We start from the raw sequence: 21301 nt of genomic DNA, 5'->3' as shown, positions 1-21301 counted from the left end.
CAACAATCAGCCTGCATGTCTGAAAACCCCATCCACGCATTTACGGAGTCGTTTGGTTTTCCCCATCCGAAGAATCCCATTAATAAAAAAAACAAAAAACAGGATATCCACACATCATTGCCAATGAGTTAGAGCTCTCCTTCTCGCCTCGTTAGAGCGCTGGTTTCTCCTTCCCTACTGTAACAAATTAAAGCTCTGCTCTCGGAATTTGTATTTTGTGTGAGAAAAGTGTTGGCGGCGTTCCCATGCTACTCAGACGTTAACCGGCAGATAAGCACTGACCTTCTCCGTGATGATGCGATCCACACACTGCTTCCCGGTCAGCGGCAGGTTGCATTTCTCCATAATCTTGTGCTTTCCACCCTTTAAAGAAAAAAAAAAAAAAAGAGGCCACATATGAGGGCGACAGGTTTAGCTGTAGCTTAGAGATGATTTGGTGCCAGGCAGGAAATAGGACACTGGTATCTGAGATCTTTGTCAAACATGTGTGATTATAACGTTGGGACGTGTCTGATAAGAATCCGAGCACTGAATATTTTATAGAAAAGCGACATGACAGGCGAGTTGGATATCTCGAGGGGAAAGCGGGTTTCATACCGCATATCAAGACTAAAATGTGATCGGTCACATCAGTAAATGGCCGATATTTGCAGCGTGCATGAAACTGAATTTGATATGGTCTGGGATAGAAAGGGATATAAGTAGCCCCGTTCGTTCCTCGAAGAAATGCAAACAGTTGCAAACCCTAATAGCTCTTTTAACTGTCCCAGTGCACCGCACCACACACACACACAGTGCCCACCTGTTTCCCCATCTGGCATGCGGCCGGGCTGCGCGCCATGCTCATATTGTCACAAGGAAAACGGCGCAGCAGTGAGCATAACGCTCCTGTGAATGTCAAACATCACATTGCCCCCCTTTTCGCTCGCTCACACCATCCTGGGAGACATCCTGAGCGTGAACGGCTGCAGCTGGATCATCCATCCACCCACCCACGTTCCTCTCTCTCTCTCTCTCTCTCTCTCTCTCTCTCTCTCTCTCTCTCTCTCTCTCTCTCTCTCTCTCTCTCTCTCTCTCTCTCTCTCTCTCTCTCTCTCTCTCTCTCTCTCTCTCTCTCTCTCTCTCTCTCTCTCTCTCTCTCTCTCTCTCTCTCTCTCTCTCTCTCTCTCTCTCAACCCAGAGCCACCCCACATCTCCAATCAGAGGGGTCTGGGATTAACTCGGCCACAGCCAAAGGCGGTACACCGATGAGGGCGGTCTACCTTGTCCCGGGACGAGCGGAGGAAGGCCTGGGGCAGGGCTGTGGTGGATTAGTCGAGAGGGAGATTCATGAGGAGGGATCGGTGTTACCCGGGCTGCTCACACCTAATCGTTATGGTGACGAGCCATGGAGAGATTAATGGGCTGTTTGGGGGGGCTTACGCCTCGTGGGAGATGTGCTCTATAACGTAATCATGAGTCCTGCGAGGAGGAGTCATAGCAGTGTGAGTCACTGGACAGGCGGGCGAGCGAGGCGCTCCTAGGATGCATACCGAACGATCACATACACGAGGGAAGGCAGGCACACAGACAGACACGCGCCAATGCAAAACCAATGCACGAGCCCTGCCCACACAGGCAGACACGCAGCGTCCCACCCAAACAGACACGCACACATGCAGTCCCACTCATACAGACACACACACACACACACACACACACACACATGCAATAGACATGGCACAGACACACACCTTTGCGGAGTGCTCCATGGTGACCACCACCTTGGTTCCAGCGCTGGCGACCAGATCCATGGCTCCTCCCATTCCCTTCACCATCTTACCCTGGAAGTCCCAGGGGAGCACAGGAGGGTTATTAGCGGGCTAATTGGTTCATTTTAGTATTGTTTTAACATTGCTTTCATCTTTAACACAAATAAAAGGGCTTGTGAGGAACAAACATGTTAAGACGCAGGTTTTATTAAACTCGACACAGTATTTACTCGTCGACACTGCACTTGAGAGCGCTGACAAAGACATGGTACTTCAATACAAGAGCCGGAGAGAAAGTATTGTCTGTTCCAAGCCGCAGATAAGGATATCTGTCGTTGCTTCAACGAGGAGAAAATGAACTTTTTAATTAGCCCTGAGCATGCTGAGGTACCAGCCTCGTAATACGACCACACTACAAGCGCACAAACCATAACAATGCAAACAGAAAAGGACTGTTTTCCTACAGACAACGCCAGGGTTAACACATCAATTCTACCCATTCGAGACCAGTCGAAAAATGACGTCCAAAAAGCACACGTCAAGAGCGGCGTGCAAATGTCATACTAAAAACGCTCATCGTCAAATGGCGAAGCGCAATGAACGCGTTGACTCTGCGGCAATGAGCAGAGAGGGCCTCCCAATGACAACGCCCGGGCATAAAAGATATAGCTGCGGGGCGGAGGGCTGCGTAACCGCATTAAAATCACTTTCACTCATCCATCATGGGAAGAGGCTGCGTACGATCTGCCTCCCCACTGCAGGATACGCAGGGCTAAGCTGGGCACAACATAGGGCCCGCCCTCAGGGAGACCAGCTGGGGGAACCAGATACCAACATGGAGAGATGAAGGGACTATATTAAGATTCTATAAAATACATGTCTTTAAAAAAATGAAAAAGGGGGGGGGTCGACCTTATGCGAGGAATATGGCAGAAGAAGATGAAAAATGTGTTTTTATCATGACGTTTTTTTTTTTTTAAATCATAACAGCATAACTATATAGGGGGCGTGGGTTCTGCTTGAGGGCTGTGAATTACAGCCCTCCCTCCCCCCCCCCCCCCGATCGATTTTTATTTTTAAGATAAACCTTAACGGGGTCGTTCCCTTTATAACACTTATTAACCACTTGTTAAGTGGTCATCTTCACACCTCCCCGGTCTTCTGTGTGCATTGCCCAGACAGTGTTGAAGGTTGCTTGCTTCAATATTTTTGACGCGCGATAGTCCGATGAGCAAATAGAAATACATACTACTAATACTACAACCATAGAACTCCACGGAAGCACAGGGAACGAGGCCAGGGCCCGTGCGTGCGTTCGTGGCACGGGGTGGGGGGTGCACGGCGACAGACCACATGAAAGCATGGGCACTGCCTTTAACGCCATCGCCAACATTAATTAACTCTGTGGCGCTCAAACAGCACGGAGGTGTGCCTGCGTTGGCCCCCCCAGGGCAGAGGGTGGGGGGGGGGGGGGGGGAACAGCATGTGACCCGAGAGCAGCTGGTATTTTCATTTACGGCTGCATTAGGGTGTTTGTCAGCGGACTAGTAAAGTAAATAAAACGTTAAACGCTAACATTTAGATGAGGGTAAAGGAAATAGGCCAGCTGTGAAAAAGAGTGGCACTGGAAATAAAAACATAAAATGGTGGCCTACATTTCAAGGCTGGAATATAGCCATCAGACGGTTGATGAAGCTATTATTCCTTCTCTTTCCTTAACAAATCTCGACAGCCGCTTTGGATGTGGGACTGAGTGGGTTTTCCTCACATCCTGCGGTGTGAATATGGGGCAGCCTGCCATCTCAACATACAAGCCTTTCGGTTAGTTTTCCTTTATATACGTGTACTGTACATCAATCACCATAGAGATGGTACACAAGGGCGAAACAACCACACCATGCACGTTACAGGGCCAGTTAAAGTGTAGTATTTGTGACACAACCACGACCTAGACCACCACTGCCAACAGGCAACCACCAGCTCATAACAGAAGCCCACTGAGGCTACAAGGTTAGAGGTCATCCGTCCTCACTGACCAATGCTAATGTGAAACAGACAATGCGGCTTTGCTGTTTGATAATCAGTCTTTAATTGCCGCGCTGCGGCAAGGGCAGAGGAGCGCTTTGTGCCGTCCAACTACGAGAGGCTGACAAGAGCAGGGGAATGGGGATTATCCAATAACATATTCCACCATGCACACTAAAGCAATTTTGTCAAATCCAATATAGCTTCAAACCATGATTGGTCACCGAATAGACTTGTTTTGTTGGACAAAAAAAAGGCATGGTTGCTAGGCTACTATTCACTGGCTCACCTGACAATTAGCCATCTAAAAATGTGTCTCTGCTGCCTCTTCACGTCACATTGGAGACCTGTTGGATTAGTGTATTCTGCCCTGCTGTGAAGGGAATCACATCTCGAGGAAGCATTACTATCATACCCTGGGACCTTGTTCAAAGTGTTCACTGCTGAGGGCTGTCATTTGAATAACACAACTTACTGTAGTTGACATTGACCTTGCCCTCGCAATTTCTGAATTCCTTTCTGCTTTTTATTGTTGAATTTGGATTACCTCATTGAATTGTCACATCCCTGCTCCAAAAAATAAAATATAAAAAAGATTTAAATATGTAAATCTAGACCGCCAGAATGCTTGCCATTACCACAAGCACACAAACGTTGGTGTAGGTACACAAGCCATGTCAAAATCCTGGAGGCAACTCAGGATTAACGTCAGTCATGTTAATCTTATATAAAAATAAATAAATAAATAAAATAAAATTTACATTATAAGTATTTTACTTAAACCTGCAGCTGCTATTCCATTTCAATGTACATTATTATCTGAGAGATGATAATTGTAATAATAATAATAATTATTATATTGTGAATAGCCTAATACTAATACAATTAGTATTATTATATCTATCTGTAACAATATCTTCTATTGTATTTTCTTGCAGAAAACATCCATTTTACTCTAGCAGGATCATTGAATTCTCCCTTTCACGTTACTTGAATCTTAATTAATTCCATGCCCACTGCAGAAAGCAATTGCCGACAATATAAATGAAATGGCATGTAATGTGAAACAGAAAAAAAAGGAAAGGAAAAGACGTGTTAGAGAAGGGACCGTGTTTTGGCCCAACGATATAGATAGAATATTTCAGGTGGGTGCGTGTGTTGTGTAATAGACTAGCTAAAATAAGCCCCGCTATCCTTGCCTGGCAGACTTTTTGGGCTGACACCTGCCCAGTCTGTGAGGGTAGAAAGCCTGCGACAAACCAAGTACCAGCCATTCACCAAGATACTCAGCCACCCAAAATAACATCAAATATCCATCCTGCAATGTATTTTTACTGCTAATTGCTGCTGCATTTCCAGCGGCATGCAGTCCCTTTAGAAGATGCACATCAAATGAACGCATGATGGAAAATGGAAATTGCTCCTGAAGACCACTACACTTCCACTTGCATGCTCAGCTTGTATTTGGCCTTTTTTTTTGCATCACCATGACAACAATCTGCTTGTTGTGTGTCCACGGCGGTAAACATCCTCGACCAAATAAAAAAAAAAGATAATTCACTCTACGAATCGAAGAGTTCCCTTCTGAATTCTTCTCTTCCTCTCGTGTGCCTTTGCTGTCTGAAACAAAATACTCTTTCTATTTAATAACACGGCTACATACTGCCAAAAGCCTTCGTTACCGTGACAACTAATGAAAAGCACCAGGCGTGGAGACAGGCCTGCTAGGAACACAATTGGCGTCGCGTTTAGCGTAACTGGACCTCATGTTACCCCGTCCCCCTTGTGTGGACGCGTCTGCTGAGGAAAAGTGGTTACAATGCATTGTTCAACTTCACACAAAAATCGACAGTCAAGCCGACCTCTGTTTAGCCAGAGAATAATGTTATTATTAATATTGTGATTTCAGTCAATTTAGGGGCAGAAGCAGCCAACGTTCAAACCGCAAAACAATGTTTATCCAGGTAGCATCTGAGTCACTTGTGGCTAGTTAATGGCTATGTCAAGGGCTGTGTGACTTGATTAGAAATTCTAAGTGCTTAATAATTTGGGGGTCTGGCCGCGATGCTTCTGAAAATGGGGTCTGAGTATGGGATAACAGGCCGCTAGCTTGATTGTTTCTGTGCGTGGAGAGGCCTATTCAGAGACGCATTGACCTGCGGTGACTAAGCCAGTGTTTGCTCTCATCAGGTGGAGTACTATCTGGTGGCGGCCGCCAGTCTGAGTGTAAACAAGCACACTCTTAGCCGACTTACGGTTGTATTACGCAGGCCTCTGACAAACAAACACCTGAATCAAATCACGACCAATAAGATTAGTGGTGGCAAATCCCACCCGGGGACATGAGAAAGGTAGAAATTGTAATGAGAAAACCATCTTCTCTGCATCGTATCAATGTCTGGAAATGAAAGTGAGAGAGAGGCTGAGTGAGTGAGTGAGTGAGTGAAATTTTCGCACATATGAAATATCCAAATGAGTTTATGCTGCAAACCGTCTCGATAGGAATTCACAGCCCAGTCACCGCCTGCCCCGACGACTTCTCTTTTCACGCCGTTTGCGGGCCACGTCACTCAGGGCAATGAGTGAAGTGTCCGTAAGCCGTTTGGAGGGAATCTGAGTCATAGGTCAAAGCAAATGCCTATTATGTGAGGTTTTCAGTGTTAGTGCTTAGCTTAGCATTTATTCAAATTGACACTGTGACCAGATTTGATGAGCTTTTGACCTAAAGCATGGCCCACTTCTCTCTATGCCGGTACCTAGTCTCTGGGCCTGACTTATAATCAAGTGGAATGTGATTGGTTGAATAGATGCATACACACACACACAAACATATATATATAAATACATGTATGTACTTTATTTTCACTTGGTTGCTGAGGAGAAGATTTTTGTAGTTTTCGCAGTGTAAAACAGAAACCGGTGCGGCCCTTATCGGTCAGAGAGCCAAAAATGTTTTTGGACACCTATTTGTACGTCAAATATGTGTGACAAATTTGAAAACGTTTGCGCTGTCGGAGCACGAGCTATGAGGGTTTCTAGATCAGAAAAAGAGGAAGATCTCCTAGAAATCTAGGTATCTAAGGATCCTCTGAATACCAAATTAGCTTCTGCTCCATCGACAGACTCACTCAATTCTCTACACTCAAAAGTAGATAAATCATACAAATCAGCAAGCTGCCTTGTCAAGCCTTGGTCCTACCCCACGTGCTCCTCGTGCATTCCTGCTTAATGGCAGCGACACACTGTCGCCTTTGAAGCCTGAACACCATCAGCGCCCCCAAACGTGTTTCATAAGCCCGACAATTAACTGAACGCACACACTTCGGTGTTGTACACACCGCCACTGGCTACTCCAGCGTTCTGTGCGACACAAAAGAGCAGTGTTTCGGTGTGTGTGTGTGTGTGTGTGTTTGTGGGTGAGTGTGGGTGTGTGGAGGAGTGGGGGAGGTTTTAAACTGGAAAACCAAAAGCACACACTTGCAATGGAAGATTTGGAAAAGCAGGCCAGATGGATAAAGGGAGATTGCAGATTATAAAAATAATGAGGTTAAATTCTTAAAATGACAATAGCGTTAATGGTGCATGTGAATTACTATTGAATGTTGTTCAGATAAATGAAACAATTATGTGGCTAGGCTACTTTATTGCTCAGGATTGAACTTCATATTGATGCAACATTTAAAATAATAGATATTTGGGTAAAAGTTGGTTCACTATGGTCATATTCACCATACAAATAAGAAATGAACCTCAAATAAATGAAAAGGGTATAATGTGTATTTTCTGCCGCTAGAGCTCTCACTCAAAACCATAACAGAATACATAGTTTGATTATGTTGTGTAGTGGCTGTTGAATCCAAATTAATGTTTAATTGATTCAGTACACACTGATTTCAGTACTTCAATCAGCAGAAAAATACCAGTATTCAATCCTAGACAATTACAAAAGGCTGAAAATGGTACGTGCATATTAAGGCTGTACATTAAAAACCAATTAATATAATTAACATTATGTGCGACCAGTGTATTGTTATAGAAAGCAATTATGTTTGGCTCAGTTTTGTCCCAAACAAAAACCTGCCAACAGCAGATGGATTTTACCATTTGGCAGTTAGAAAATGCAGGTTTACACATTAAAACATTTGCTTGGCTGCTAGATTTTGCCACTCTAGCAGGTAAAAAGACAACATTCTACAAATCAATTTTGGCTTGCTGCGAGGACTGCATAAAAGAAAATACTGTAAAGACTTGAAAACATGATTTACATCAACTAGTGACAATATACAAGTATATGTACTGTATATATAAGTACTTTTATGCTCAATGGCAATGGCAAAGTTAGCCTGGGTAGGTGACACGTCAAAAACTTTAATAAAAACCAACCGAAACTTAGGGCATTTAAGCGCCAAAACACAGGTTAGCACAGAGCCAGTAGAGCAAGAGTAACACAAGGTTGCTCTTTTGTTCAACGCTGGCTAAAATAAAAATCAATCAAACTATTCCCAAAACGCTGATATAGCTATGGAATGTGACAAGCAACTTCTAAAACCTCCCCATTAAACGAAAACACAGGACACAGTGTCCAGATTCTCCGTTAGCTCCTATTGTTTTTGCAGATGTTCCAGCATGAGTGGATTGGCAGCATCACTTGTAAGCATTAAGAGGCACTCGACTGGAAAAGGGTTTATCTGCATTTTACAGATTAAAAAGGCGTCTCTCATAATAGATATAATCGCAGGGAGATGATGAACAGCTCCAAACTGCTTCACGAAATTGCTCAGATTTCATCCTATGTACTCATCCTTACATAGTGAGGGGGGGGGGGGGGAATGGGTACAGTCATGCTATTAAAGGATTTAAAAAGAGGCGATAATAGAAACATGTATGCAGGTTTTTTTGGCAACACTTTACCATAAGGGTACACGAATTAACCAAATAATGAACTAACAATTAACTTAGTTAATTAACAGTCAAATAATGGTCTTGTAACCATTGTTTCACATTCGTTATGCAGTAATAACCATTATTATATATCATTAGCATAGGGGTTAGGATTAGGTTTAACCCGTGCCATATTAAATTATGTATAAATTAATACCTTAGATAACATGAACACCTTACATTAGTTAACATGAACACCATTAGCAAACATGAACATAATTTGTACATTTTCACTAGACCATTAGTTTACTGTTAATTAACTGTTAGTTCATTCTTAGTACGGTTGTCCCGATACCACTTTTTCACTTCCGATACCTATACGGTTCGGCAGCTTTGGCTATCTGCCGATACCGATATCAGTCCAATACTTTGTATTACTCTTTAACAAATAATAATAACAATAATATATGGAAGCACTTTGCTCATGGTTGCCAATTAGCCACTTTAAAACATCTCACTAAAGAAAAGGCTTAAATCAAGTGAAAAGATTAAGAGAGTTCAAAAGACTTAATGGAGTAAACAATGTAAACATGCACACCATTTAAAAAAATAAATAAAAAGGTTGGAAACATAGTGTTAAAAAGAGTTAAGAGAGTTAAACAAATAGATAAAGTGATAAAGTTTGGATACATTTGAGATAATATATAGAATAGCTGAGCTGTTACAGTTGATCATTTGAAATGGTTGAATAAAGTGTGTACGCATTTGCGTGTGTCATCACTTAGAGTACATCAGATATGTGGGAGGCAGCAAACCTCTAGCAATATAAACAGGTGGGTCCCAACACACAAATGCCCGATATATAATAATCATATTTCTAATCGTGTAATCATTTTAATAGATTGGTCCGAAATGGTTAGCTTTTGTGATCGCCACAAGCAACGGTGTGATGGGCTCTAGTCCAAGCTGGAGCTTGTGACATGCCGAGGAGAGCAGTGCAACAGCCAACAGTTAAGGATACTAATACTGCCACACTGCTGACATGACTGTTCAAGGTAGCTCTCTAGCCCTCATGCGCATGAGCCTAATTGGCGACTACTGTTGTTATCACGTGACACGCTGCGCGGATCGGATCATATTTATTTCTCCCCTCCGATATCCAATCCAGCGTTCTGATCGGAACATCCCTAATTCTTAGCTTGGGATGCATTTGTTAATTTGATTAAGGACAAAAGACACAATTACACATTATTTACCGATTAAGTAACTTTGGTGTAATATGAATTGGACCCAAGTAATTATCATAATAATATTTTGCCAATAAGAGAAAAACTAATAAGTAAGTAACTACTGACCATTTGTTTAAGTCATATAGCTACTCTGCAGTCTATCCAGACATATTTTTTGGAAACTTGGTTGTTCAGCACTTTAATATGTTTAGTTTGTACAATATTGATTGTGAGCTCTAATTGTTCTTGCCTCATCTGCCAGCCACTTTGGTCAAAAGCATCTGCTAAAGGACCAAATTCTGTAAAGTTAGAAGATCCATTAAAAAAATGTCGGAATCGTTCGTACTGCAACAAAATAGCCAGTTCACTGCTAAATGCCAGAAAAAAAGCACCACCACATGTAACAAAAGAAACAAAAGTGTGGGCTAAAATTGTGTGTCTATCAAGACAAAAAGACGTTATTAACAAGACAACGGTAAGCATTATGCATTCACTTGAGAAAATCAATTCTGTTGCTGCTGAATTCATCAGATAATTCTTTCAATATTCTGAGAAATGTTTTAATGGCATACTGGCATGCTCTGTTTTTTTTAAATCAACGAGTTACCTCAAAATCCTGCCAGAAACTCTGGACCTGACCTGGAGTACGGTTGCTGCTACTAATCAGACTAGTACGGGTTAATATACAGGTTTGATATAGGTAAGGTATTCAAGGTATTAGTTACATGTAACATCCCAAATGATGTAATCTAGCGGTTCACTTGATCACATGTAATCGAAGAGAATGCATTTCTTACATCAGTGAAGCGTGTCATAACGGTTCAGCTGTCAAGCAGATCAGAATGGGCTCTCCCTCTGAACAACCCCAAAGGCCTGAGGTGCATGTGCAAAGTGGACAAACTAATAACAATACCATCAATAAAACTCAAGGACACGAGTACCTCCCAACGTCTCAAACATAAACATAAATAGAACTGGAGTAAACTCAACAGGTTGGCTTCTATAAAATCGAGCTCGCAGGTAAATGACATATTTTCTTGGGGTTTTGAGGCATCTCACTAATTTGGAAAAACAAGAGCAGGTTCTTTTTATCCACAAAACATTTCTGATAATAATAAACTCAAACTCAAACTAAAGTATTTTTTCTTCTCCAGTGAACGCATTACACTTCTGTACAATGCTAACACAAAAGAAATCAATGTGCTATTTTGTCTCCTTCTCAAGCACACAGGGAAACAATGTGATGCGTGGAATGCATAAAAACATGATATTGATCCGGCGAGAGTTAAGCGGTAGGGAAATATAACCAAAACAATTGAGCTGTCTTGTGCACACGGCACTCTTGAGGATTTCAGAAGGAGGTGAACACTGGGCACTTACCGGAATCATCCAGTTAGCCAGGTCACCGTGCTGCGACACCTGCATGGCCCCCAGCATGGTCAGGTTGATGTGACCCCTGCAGAGGGGGGAAAGACCACTGTTAGCTTTCACTTCAAACCAACACTCTTTCCACACACCCTGTCCTATTATATTGTGCATGGAAACATAACACTGTTGAATATTGCAGAATATTCCAGAGAAATCAACGTTTCTTTGGTTAATTTGTGGATTTTCGTTTTTTGATCATAAGATCACACTACTATTAATACAACATAACTTATTATATTATGTTGCTGGCAATAAGTCTTGTCCTCACAATTGCACAGTTAGTTTATACTTATTCACTGTATTTCGAACCATTCTCCTTTATCTATTGGTGTGCATCAATGGCAAGCATGTGGAATAGGCTTTTTATCTTTTTTGTTTTAAAATAAATGTGTCATGAATCATCTCTGCCATCTGTTACATATCTATTAGGATTTACTGATGTGTGCTGAAAACAAAACTGCATATGGAAATAGATTTTTTAAATATTGAAACTTTTCTTTTAGACAGAGAATGGCCTATTAACCATGCAGTGTCAGCGAATGGCTGAACATCTGTGTGCTCAGATGGAAACGTAAAGAAATTAGTTTGTAACTATGGGACTTTTGTTTAAAGGGATGGAACAGTTGTCTCCTGATTAAATGTGGAAAACATAAAAATATAAAGAAAAAGCTGTTCAATACAGTCTCCCACGACTATGATAATGATGAATAAGTGATATGATACGGCTACATATTGTGATAGTTAACAAGCTGCAAAATGGCTTGAGTCAAATTGCCTGTGTCTATGTGTGTCTGTGTCTATGTGTGTCTGTGTGTCTGTGTGTGTGTCTGTGTGTGTTTCTGTCGGTCTGTCTGCCTATCAACCTGTATAAGTGTCTGTCTGTGTGTCCGTCTGGCTCTCTCTCTCCGTGTGTGATCGCTGAACATCACTATTTATGAGTACTATTGGATTTCCTCTAGGTGGACAAACAAAGGTAATGCCTTGGGAAGAGTGGGCTGCGTCTTAGACAGCCAGCAGATCAATATGGGCCGGGGCGATATTGGACAGGCGTTGCCTTTGTTGATATCCACAGGGTTATGAACCATAGCGCCCCACTCTCTGCTGACATCACACACAAGCAGTGAGTTAGTGAAGGAGACCTTTTGCTGTGATTCATCGCTTTTCATGTATTGTGATAAAGCGGTTGGTATATTTACACGTGTAACTGTGGATGTGACTTTTGTGTTTTGTACTTGATCTGCTGATCATACTGAATCTTGTACATACAGAAGAATATACTGGGTTGTTATGATTGCGCAAGAAGTGCCACAATAGCACAGTTTATTTACAGTTCAGTTTTATAGTTCTATTATGTCGCAATATAATATAACTAAGTGTGTGTGTCAGGGGGGGCCTTACCCTCTGATCATGGCGAAGGACTCGTCACTGGAGAAATAGGCAGCGCCGGGGAGCACCGTCACGGTCTCCTTTCCTGTACAGACATCAGCAGACAACGGTTTAATCAGCACGGGAGGACGGTGAACTTTAAAAAGGCCACTTGTTGTCACAAAACATGTCAAAACCCATTATTGCAGCGCCAACCTCGCCAGGGCCTAATTTGTCCTGAATACGAGAACCATCCGAGCCGTGCCTTGCCCGTTATCTATCTTTGAATAGGAGGTCAACCAAATGTGTGCATGAATCCCTGCCTTGAATGCGTGTCCTTGCAGGGGAATTATGAGTGGTGGTGAAAGGAGAGAGGGGGGGAAAAAAAACACACACACACACACACACACACACGTACCGGCATTGATAAGGTCAGGGTCTACGTTGTCCTCTGTGGGGTACGGGCCCTGCACGGAACAGGGCAAGCAAACGGGTGAACACAGACATACACCCAGACACACACACACACACATACGACACAACACAACACAACTCGCTACACCCAATACAAATCCCCACTAGCCCGATCTCTCTAGTCATGAGACGATGCCACCGCGACTCTTTCGGATTCGACGTGACGTCGTTTTTTTGTCTTTCCAGTTGACAAAGAGGAGCGGCCCTTTTGAAAGGAGGCCGGTGTAAGGGGAGTGGATTTGGCAGCGCCACTCTCCAACCGGAATAATGAGAGGGCACTGACAAGCGAGGCATTAGCATAGTCACCTACCCTCACCTGGAGAACGCAAGTGATTGTTAAACGTGGCAGAGCTGCCGCCGCTGTGGCGCTTTTGTGAGGTTTACGAAGCGCGTAAATAATGATTATGAAAAATGAGGCGCCAAGCTGTCCTCCCTCCACAGTTGCGTGCATAAAACTAATTGTCGCACATTTCTAACAAGGGACTTCATTTACAAGCTGTTATTAACAAAGATTGGGCATGAATCTGTAATCTGGGTGCCTGCGATTGGTGCTTCAGCTGTGGGGGTGATTATGAAAATGACAAGCTTCACAACGGAGGAACAATAGCGCTACTCAGCCTGGGCGGTTACCTGACTCACGGCGAAAGGGCTAAACAACCATAACAGCAGGTCTTACCAGTCCCAGAATGCCGTTCTCGCTCTGGAGGTGGACGGTGATGTCAGACTGGATGAAGTTGCTGGCCAGCATGGGAATGCCGATACCCAGGTTTGCTGAATGAGCGCTTTGTCAAGGAATTTGAGATCTAAAAGTCGTAATCATCATCACTGGATCCACATATATTGTGGAGCTGTAAAGGCCAGCATGACATCAACACATGTCATGCTATCGACATCGATTCATTACATTTGCATTAATCAAATTCATGCACAAGCATGTAGGATATATTGTAACACGTTAATATTTCAAGGTGTGGAAATGGCAAGGACCCAACATAGGAGAGGAGTGGTCAAATGTGTTTCTTGTTGATAGATTTAAGAGTGGACTTGACACTGGAAATACTGAAGATTTTGCATGGTACCTGATGAAAACAATGAATAGAAGACTGCATAAACAAACATAACTATCACCATCTCCAAATGAGCATGTTTCCAGGAGCATTGTGTGAGAGTGGGCATGATAGATAGCAGCTGAAAGAAATGCATGTATAAATTATTTCCCCAGATTATTCATGATCCATATTATTTAATCACCATGTATATATTCTATCAGAACAAGGCTGACGATATACTATGTTTCCATCCCATATTCCATAGCATTGGCCAAAGAGGGAATATTCCAATGGACTGCGATGAAATGTGGTACACAGACGATGGGGTATAACGAGTGAAGAGGAGGGGAAACGCTGCCTGCTGCTATTGTGAATGAAAAGGTCAGGATCAGATAAAAAAAAGCCTCTGCGACTGCAATCGAACATGCTCCCGCTACACTGATGTATTCCTCCAGGGGTGCGGACCACCCCGGTAAAGGATACCGTACATGCCGTCCTCAAACTCCAGGGCCGCGCGCCGGATGATCCGCTCCCGGACGATGTCGGAGTCCTTCTTGGGTTTGGGCGTCGCCGCCTGGCTCTTCTTCACCGTGCGTTTCTGGTGCACAACACACGTGACCGAGAAGAAAGGGTGAGGTGGCGGGGGGGTTCCACCACCATTTGTGAACAATATCCATTTGAAACACTATGTGTAAATCTTGAGTGTGATATTTTTTCAATTTTTTTCAAGATGCTTTTTTTTCTTCTACTCCAAAGTGGCTTGCAGTGAATGCCACAGATGCGTGTCATTAGGGAGCAGGACAGGTGTTGGGGCATCTTCCTCAAGGATGCCTAAAGATAGGCCGACCACCCTAGCCATTACACTGCCCACCCGTTACACAATTTAAGAGAGATTCAGTTCATGGAGTAAAAGAAAGACTTGACTGTGACCCACAACGGCTGCTCAACAACATCCACATGAAAAGGCTTTTCATTCGGGACGCGCCCCCGTGTACCTCTATCCTCTTCTCGAACCCGGCGCCCTGCACCACGCGGTGCACATAGATGCTGGGAATGTGGATGTCCTCCGCGGCAAAAGTCCCCACGTCCACCACCTCCTCCACCTGCACCAGAGACACAAACACATTAACACAACATGATGTGACCTTCAGACAGACAACCAGGTGAGCCAATCACTGTCCCTATAAACACGCTCCAGTGCTCCTGTTGATGACTAGGGCATGAAAACCATATTGTGGTAGATTCACTGTAGCAGGAAATAGCCATGGCCCACCCAATGCCAAGACTTGAGGCTAAGTTTTGCCTCCTAATGCCTCGTCTCAGTCAAGCCTCAGTTGTCACAGTAGCCCATGCTGGTAATATTCACATCTAAACTGAAACAAGATCAGCCAATTGGACTATTGCTTTGTCTTAATAGGCTTTCTGTGCCACTTTGCAAACATCTAACATTACTTTGGAGTAAATGGAGATTCAGAAAGCATCATGGCCTAGTCATCTAAAAATCAACATTAATTGATGATTTGCAAATAAATCAATGGTGAAAATGTACATCTCGAATTATAACAAGACCACAAAGACAAAGATACAGAGAGTCAAGAACTGATGCTTTTGCACTTCCCTTAACACAAATGTGAAGTGGAAAGCAATTCATTTAAACCATTAAACATAATTACTAATATCCATGTAATGGAATCCCAATAATTGCTAAGAGTTTTTGTGGTAATGAGAACCAAGATGGCAACAAAACTAGATATAGGATAGGGTTATAGAGACTTTCACTGCTCAATGCAGGCGTTTACTTTCAACACTCAGGGAAGAAAATACAAAATAAAGAAAGAAATACTCTGCAGAAAGCCAAATGATGGCAACTTAAGAGGGACCATAAAATCAAGTGGGGAGAGAAGGCGAGATAGAGAGAGACTCTTGCTGAAACATCTGCAGCACTTGTTCAAACAGCTTGACTGCTGAACCCCAAATGGAGACAATAGATGTGCTCACTAAGTCCTCACTACTCCTAAGATTGCTCGGGATTATGCGGGCCCTATGAAATCTCCACAGCGAAAAATGTTCCCCAAGAAAATCCCACCAAAAAACGACCAAAAACACTTAACCTATTCCCAAACTGGCGAAAAATCCATCCTCAAATCGCAGCCAGTGTATCCATGACAACGCTGAGAGGGGTTCTGCTGGCGGCCACGGGCTCCTCTCCGTCGGCATGGTGTGCCGAGGGAGGGGGCGGAGATAAGACAAAGGGACTTGATTCGATTTTCCTGAAGGCGCCCTCTCGCCCGGGCTCACGTGAATGCACTAAGTAGGCTACACTCTGGGCTACAAGGTGGCTGTGTGAGGAGAAGAGGGGGGCGATTTCAAAGGGCCTGTTTAATCTGCCATCTCAGTAGTAGTGGGGACTTAATAGCACATCTATTGCCTCCATCTGGGGTTCAGCGGTCAAGCTGTTTGAACAAGTGCTGCAGATGTTTCGGCAAGAGTCTCTCTCTCTCTCTCTCTCTCTCTCTCTCTCTCTCTCTCTCTCTCTCTCTCTCTCTCTCTCTCTCTCTCTCTCTCTCTCTCTCTCTCTCTCTCTCTCTCTCTCTCTCTCTCTCTCTCTCTCTCTCTCTCTCTCTCTCTCTCTCTCTCTCTCTCTCTCTCGTCCTCAAACGAGCCCTCCATCGTTGCTTCCAGTCATCCCGATTTTCCATACATCTGGCCAGTTCAATGGTACTTTGCGCTCCTGCATCCTTCTTGAGTACATCCACGTAGGTTACTCTCCCCACTTTATTTGAAGGTCCTTCTGGAGTTGCCATCATTTGGCTTTCTGCAGAGTATTTATTTCTTTGTTGTGTATTTTCTGAGTGTTGAAAGTAAACGCCTGCATTGAGCAGTGCAAGTCTCTGACCTATATTCTCTTTTCATTGCCATCTTGGCTTCATTACCATAAAAACTCTAGGAAATTATTGGGATTCTATTACATGGATTACAATATTAGTAATTATGTTTAATGGTTTAAATTAATTGCGGAAGAGGGGGCATAAAAATATTATACCCCCCCGAGAGAGAGGGTCTCTCTCTCACAGGGGGGTGGCAACCCACTCACCCCCCACAAATATCTTTATGCATGGCATTTAATTGTTCTCCACTTATGCACATACACTCATGGTGGCCCAACACAATTGAGCAGGTGCGAGCAAGTGTGTGTGTGTGTGAGACGCCGTGCCTCTATTGATATGGCTCTATCTGCACCCACATTTTCACATCAAGGCAGGCCGGCCGCGGGAAGGCCTGACGTGGACCGGCAGAGCCCAGCAGGGGATCAGAGTTCCTCATGGGCGCATGCTCACAAACACACCAGGGAGGAGTGAATGAGAGGGTTCCACGTGTCGTTCCTAGCGTTTAAGTACAAGTATCAATGTTGTCCAAATCCATAAACGCGACTCAAATGGAACCGGATGAGGCAACGACTGTTATTTGTTTACCCGGGCAGCGATGCGCGGTATACAAAGCAAGCAGCGTTTTAATCGAGTGTGTGCTTGCAAGTGTGATTGCATGCCGCACAGCCGGGCATTCCGTACATTCAGAAAGAACAACCTATTTGATGGGCTGCCTCAATGCTGGAGACAGCGCGTTGTATAATGCTTAAATCGTTGGCCGTTGCTCAAGATGTCCATTTGAGACGCGATAATTATTGTATTGTTTATATACAACGTAAACATAAAGAAAAAGAGGCATCAGCACTCAAATATTGGGGTTCATTGGATTGAATATGAAGTATTTACGTTTCACATTGTTAGCTGTTTCCTATCCCACTGTGTACAGACGTTGTCACTACTGCTATATATATATATATATATATATATATATATATATATATATATATATATATATATATGGTTACCTGGGCCTCTAATCCGCTCGGCTGAGGTGTGCAAGATTGGAAGCCTGTGTGTGTGTGTGTGCATGCGTGTCCTCCTAGAAGCGAAGATGAGGAGAAAGAGACGACAGTGCTCTAGGGTGACAATGACACCACACTCTTATGACTCTGTATATTTATAGCATTCCCATTTCCCTCACAGTCTGCACTGGGCTGCGTCCATGTATGAATGTTTACATTTGGAATGACTCATAGAGATAGTCTTGTGTGTGTCTAGTTCTAAATGTTATTTTTATTTGTGGCCATCATTCATTTGAAATGACCATTTTTTTTGTTTTTTTGATTGATTTTGTTTTTAGACATAAGTCTTCAAATACATCATGATTTTCCCCTTCAAGTCATCACTACTTCCGATGCAATTCAGCTGGCTAATGTTTTAGTCAGCCGGTGCCATTGTGAAAATGCCTTTCATTGGCACCATCATCCATTTCAAACACCGCCGCTTCGCTCACCAACAAAGGCTGTGCAGAGCCCACTGTTCTCTTGTCATCTCTGTTCCATTGTATGTCCTACATTTGCCCCCGATTATTAACCTAATGTGTGAGCCCTTAAGCCCATAGCAAAGGCAAGTTGAACAACAGGTGCACATGAAGGTAGCATGTGCACCTACCAATAGAAAACACATGACTGGAATACAAAACCAATTCTTTCCACTCCACAGCTTTGTTTTGGATTCCAATACCACGGATAGACTCACATTTCTCTCCCACAATGCCGCCATTTAATTTAGATACAACACTGGGAAATTGTCTCCCACACTAGCCTAATGAAAGGGTTTCACAGTTTAAAAGACGATGATCCCTAGCAAAGTAACATGCAAGCGTTGACAGGCTTGTTGGTTGTTTAGATTATAACATAATTCACTTGAGGTTCCATTCATGGATTCAAACACTATTGTACTGAATTATATTCATAACTGCTTCCTCCGGCATCACCCACACCTTTACCAGACATTGTCAAGGACCAGAAAGAGTTAAGAGAAGCCGCGGGAAAACCTTTTTTTTAAATTCATAACGACGGTTTTATCAAGTGTTGAATTGCGCTTGCTTTTTTTTTTTTTTACCTTTCCCCAATCTTTTAATCCTGGATCTTAATTTTTCCAGGTACCAAATATTCACAAATTAGAGCTATGCGTCTGCTCACTTTTACTTGCATTATTTTAAACTGGATATAGCCACTATATCTGGTGGAAAGACTCTGTTGCAGTTCTCTCTCAAATAAAATGAAATGGTTTACCCTATGAAATACGAAACATCACATCTGAGTGATTGTTGCTTTTAACACAGCACTACACACAACTACATCCACGTGTGCTACATGTACTGAAAGATACCAAATACTTGAGCAGAACTGAAATGGACTCCTTTCAAAATGTGAAGGCAACCGTACAGTACACTAACCGGTCAGCATGGACTGAGTCACAGAGGCAATGACCCCTGGTTTTATTGCACCACAGATGGACAGCAGGAGGCTAATGCTCAAACACCTAAGGATGGAACTCATTCATATCCAATTAGACCCCTGCCCTCATGCGCGCACACATGCGCACGCACACGCACGCACACACCTCTTTGATTTGATTCACACAAAAGAGAATTGTACCCCACAATGCACTGGGGCCTTTCAACATACCTGCGGCAACGCAACCAGCTGGAAAGCATGGATATGGAGCAATCAATTAGTAGGGCTTGGTTACCTAGCAACCTTGGAGGAAGGTGGGTATTTGGTAATTACAAATGAGTGTATAGCTCATTTGTAATTGTGTAATTACAAATTAGCTTAGTGTCTAATTTCTTTGTCCGACAAATGGCGATTGGACGCGATTAGGTATGGTTCGTGGTTTATTGATCCCAAGCCATCTTCAACTGTTTGAATTGATTGATTAGAACCATTAAATGGTTTATTTACCGTTTATCATGTGGCCCAGTGATTTATCTTAAAAGACCGGAGTACACCTGATAAATCAATCCCTTGATGCCACAGAACCTAAAAGGATAATGAGGGAGGACACCTTCTTCTGTGCATTGTATCATGCTCCAAGTGCCATCAATCAAGCATGATTAGACACCTCCTCAGTGTATTGTATCATGCTCAAAGGGATTTCAAACCTAAAAGCATGATTAGACACTTTATGTGTAGTGATTCATGCTCCAAGTGCTAAGAATCCTAAAAGGATGATTATATCCTTATGTGTATTGTATCATGTTCAAAGTGCTTTCAATCCTAAAAGGATGATTAGACACCTTCTTATATGTATTGTATCATGCTCAAAGTGCCAAGAATCCTAAAAGGACGATTATATCCTTATGCGTATACTATAATGCTTTATAATGCATTATAATGCTATAATATTGCTATAATGCTATAATATTTATAATGCATTATAATGCTCAGGTAAAGGAACAACAAAATAGGGAATTTTAAGAAGCATGTTGGCAAAAGTAGAAAAAAAAAAGGAATAAAAAAAGAAAGGAAAACACTGGATGGCCTCCGCCATCCAGGTCCCTTTAAAAGTTTTCAAACCCTGGTGTGGAGGAGAAATATGTATTGTCCTTTGAGATCAATCAGTTAACCCTTTACCAAAAGTCATTGAGGAGTAAATCAGCAATGAATATCCCACACTGGACGGGTTAATGGACAACACTCCCTGTGTCGAGGCCACCTGCGTATTAACCGTGGGTTACAGTGAAGCCTGGGCACACAACACGGACGGCAGGACTAATATTGACTATCTCGTCGCCACAATCATGACTGGCCATGCTCTGAATGCTAAAGGTCGACTTATCTTTGCGGCGCATAAACGCTTCATTTGCAGCGATAAAGGCCAGCTGATATTCAGCACACAGGCAAACAACAAATGATCGCTTCACTGCACTGAGGGAGCAGGATTTCCGCAGGCCTACAAGATAATATTAACGGTTACGTTAAAAAAGCGGCATTAGACTTTGTTATGTAACTCACCAGAGATGACGAAGAAGAAGAAAGAAGAAATGAGAACGTAATTTCAAAGCAATAGCAAAGGATGATTGGAATTGTGATATAATTCTCAAATTACTTCTTTAAATGCTGTAATTCGATAGTGTTGATTAGACGAGAATGGTTTCTTTAATTCCTCACAATGCACCAGGCCTTACATAAACAGGGAATAATGACAACTAAAAATAACAAGCT

The 21301-nt window shown here is 42.9% G+C and overlaps 1 protein-coding gene across 1 annotated transcript in view; it reads right to left on the bottom strand.

Annotated features, from left to right (window-relative positions):
* The window catches only part of oxct1a (3-oxoacid CoA transferase 1a), a 39554-nt gene that overhangs the window by 6495 nt on the left and 11758 nt on the right, over nt 1-21301 (bottom strand). The window contains exons 8-15 of the mRNA XM_084468534.1: nt 15198-15305; nt 14686-14800; nt 13830-13924; nt 13098-13146; nt 12713-12785; nt 11267-11342; nt 1734-1823; nt 283-363 (exon numbers count right to left, since the gene is read on the bottom strand). Of these exons, the coding sequence (XP_084324660.1) occupies nt 283-363; nt 1734-1823; nt 11267-11342; nt 12713-12785; nt 13098-13146; nt 13830-13924; nt 14686-14800; nt 15198-15305 (687 nt within the window). The remainder of the gene's footprint in view (nt 1-282; nt 364-1733; nt 1824-11266; nt 11343-12712; nt 12786-13097; nt 13147-13829; nt 13925-14685; nt 14801-15197; nt 15306-21301) is intronic.

The sequence above is a fragment of the Micromesistius poutassou genome (assembly GCF_964030765.1).
Source record: "Micromesistius poutassou genome assembly, chromosome: 5".
Taxonomy (NCBI): domain Eukaryota; kingdom Metazoa; phylum Chordata; class Actinopteri; order Gadiformes; family Gadidae; genus Micromesistius; species Micromesistius poutassou.
This window is presented reverse-complemented; position numbering and strand designations above follow the sequence as displayed.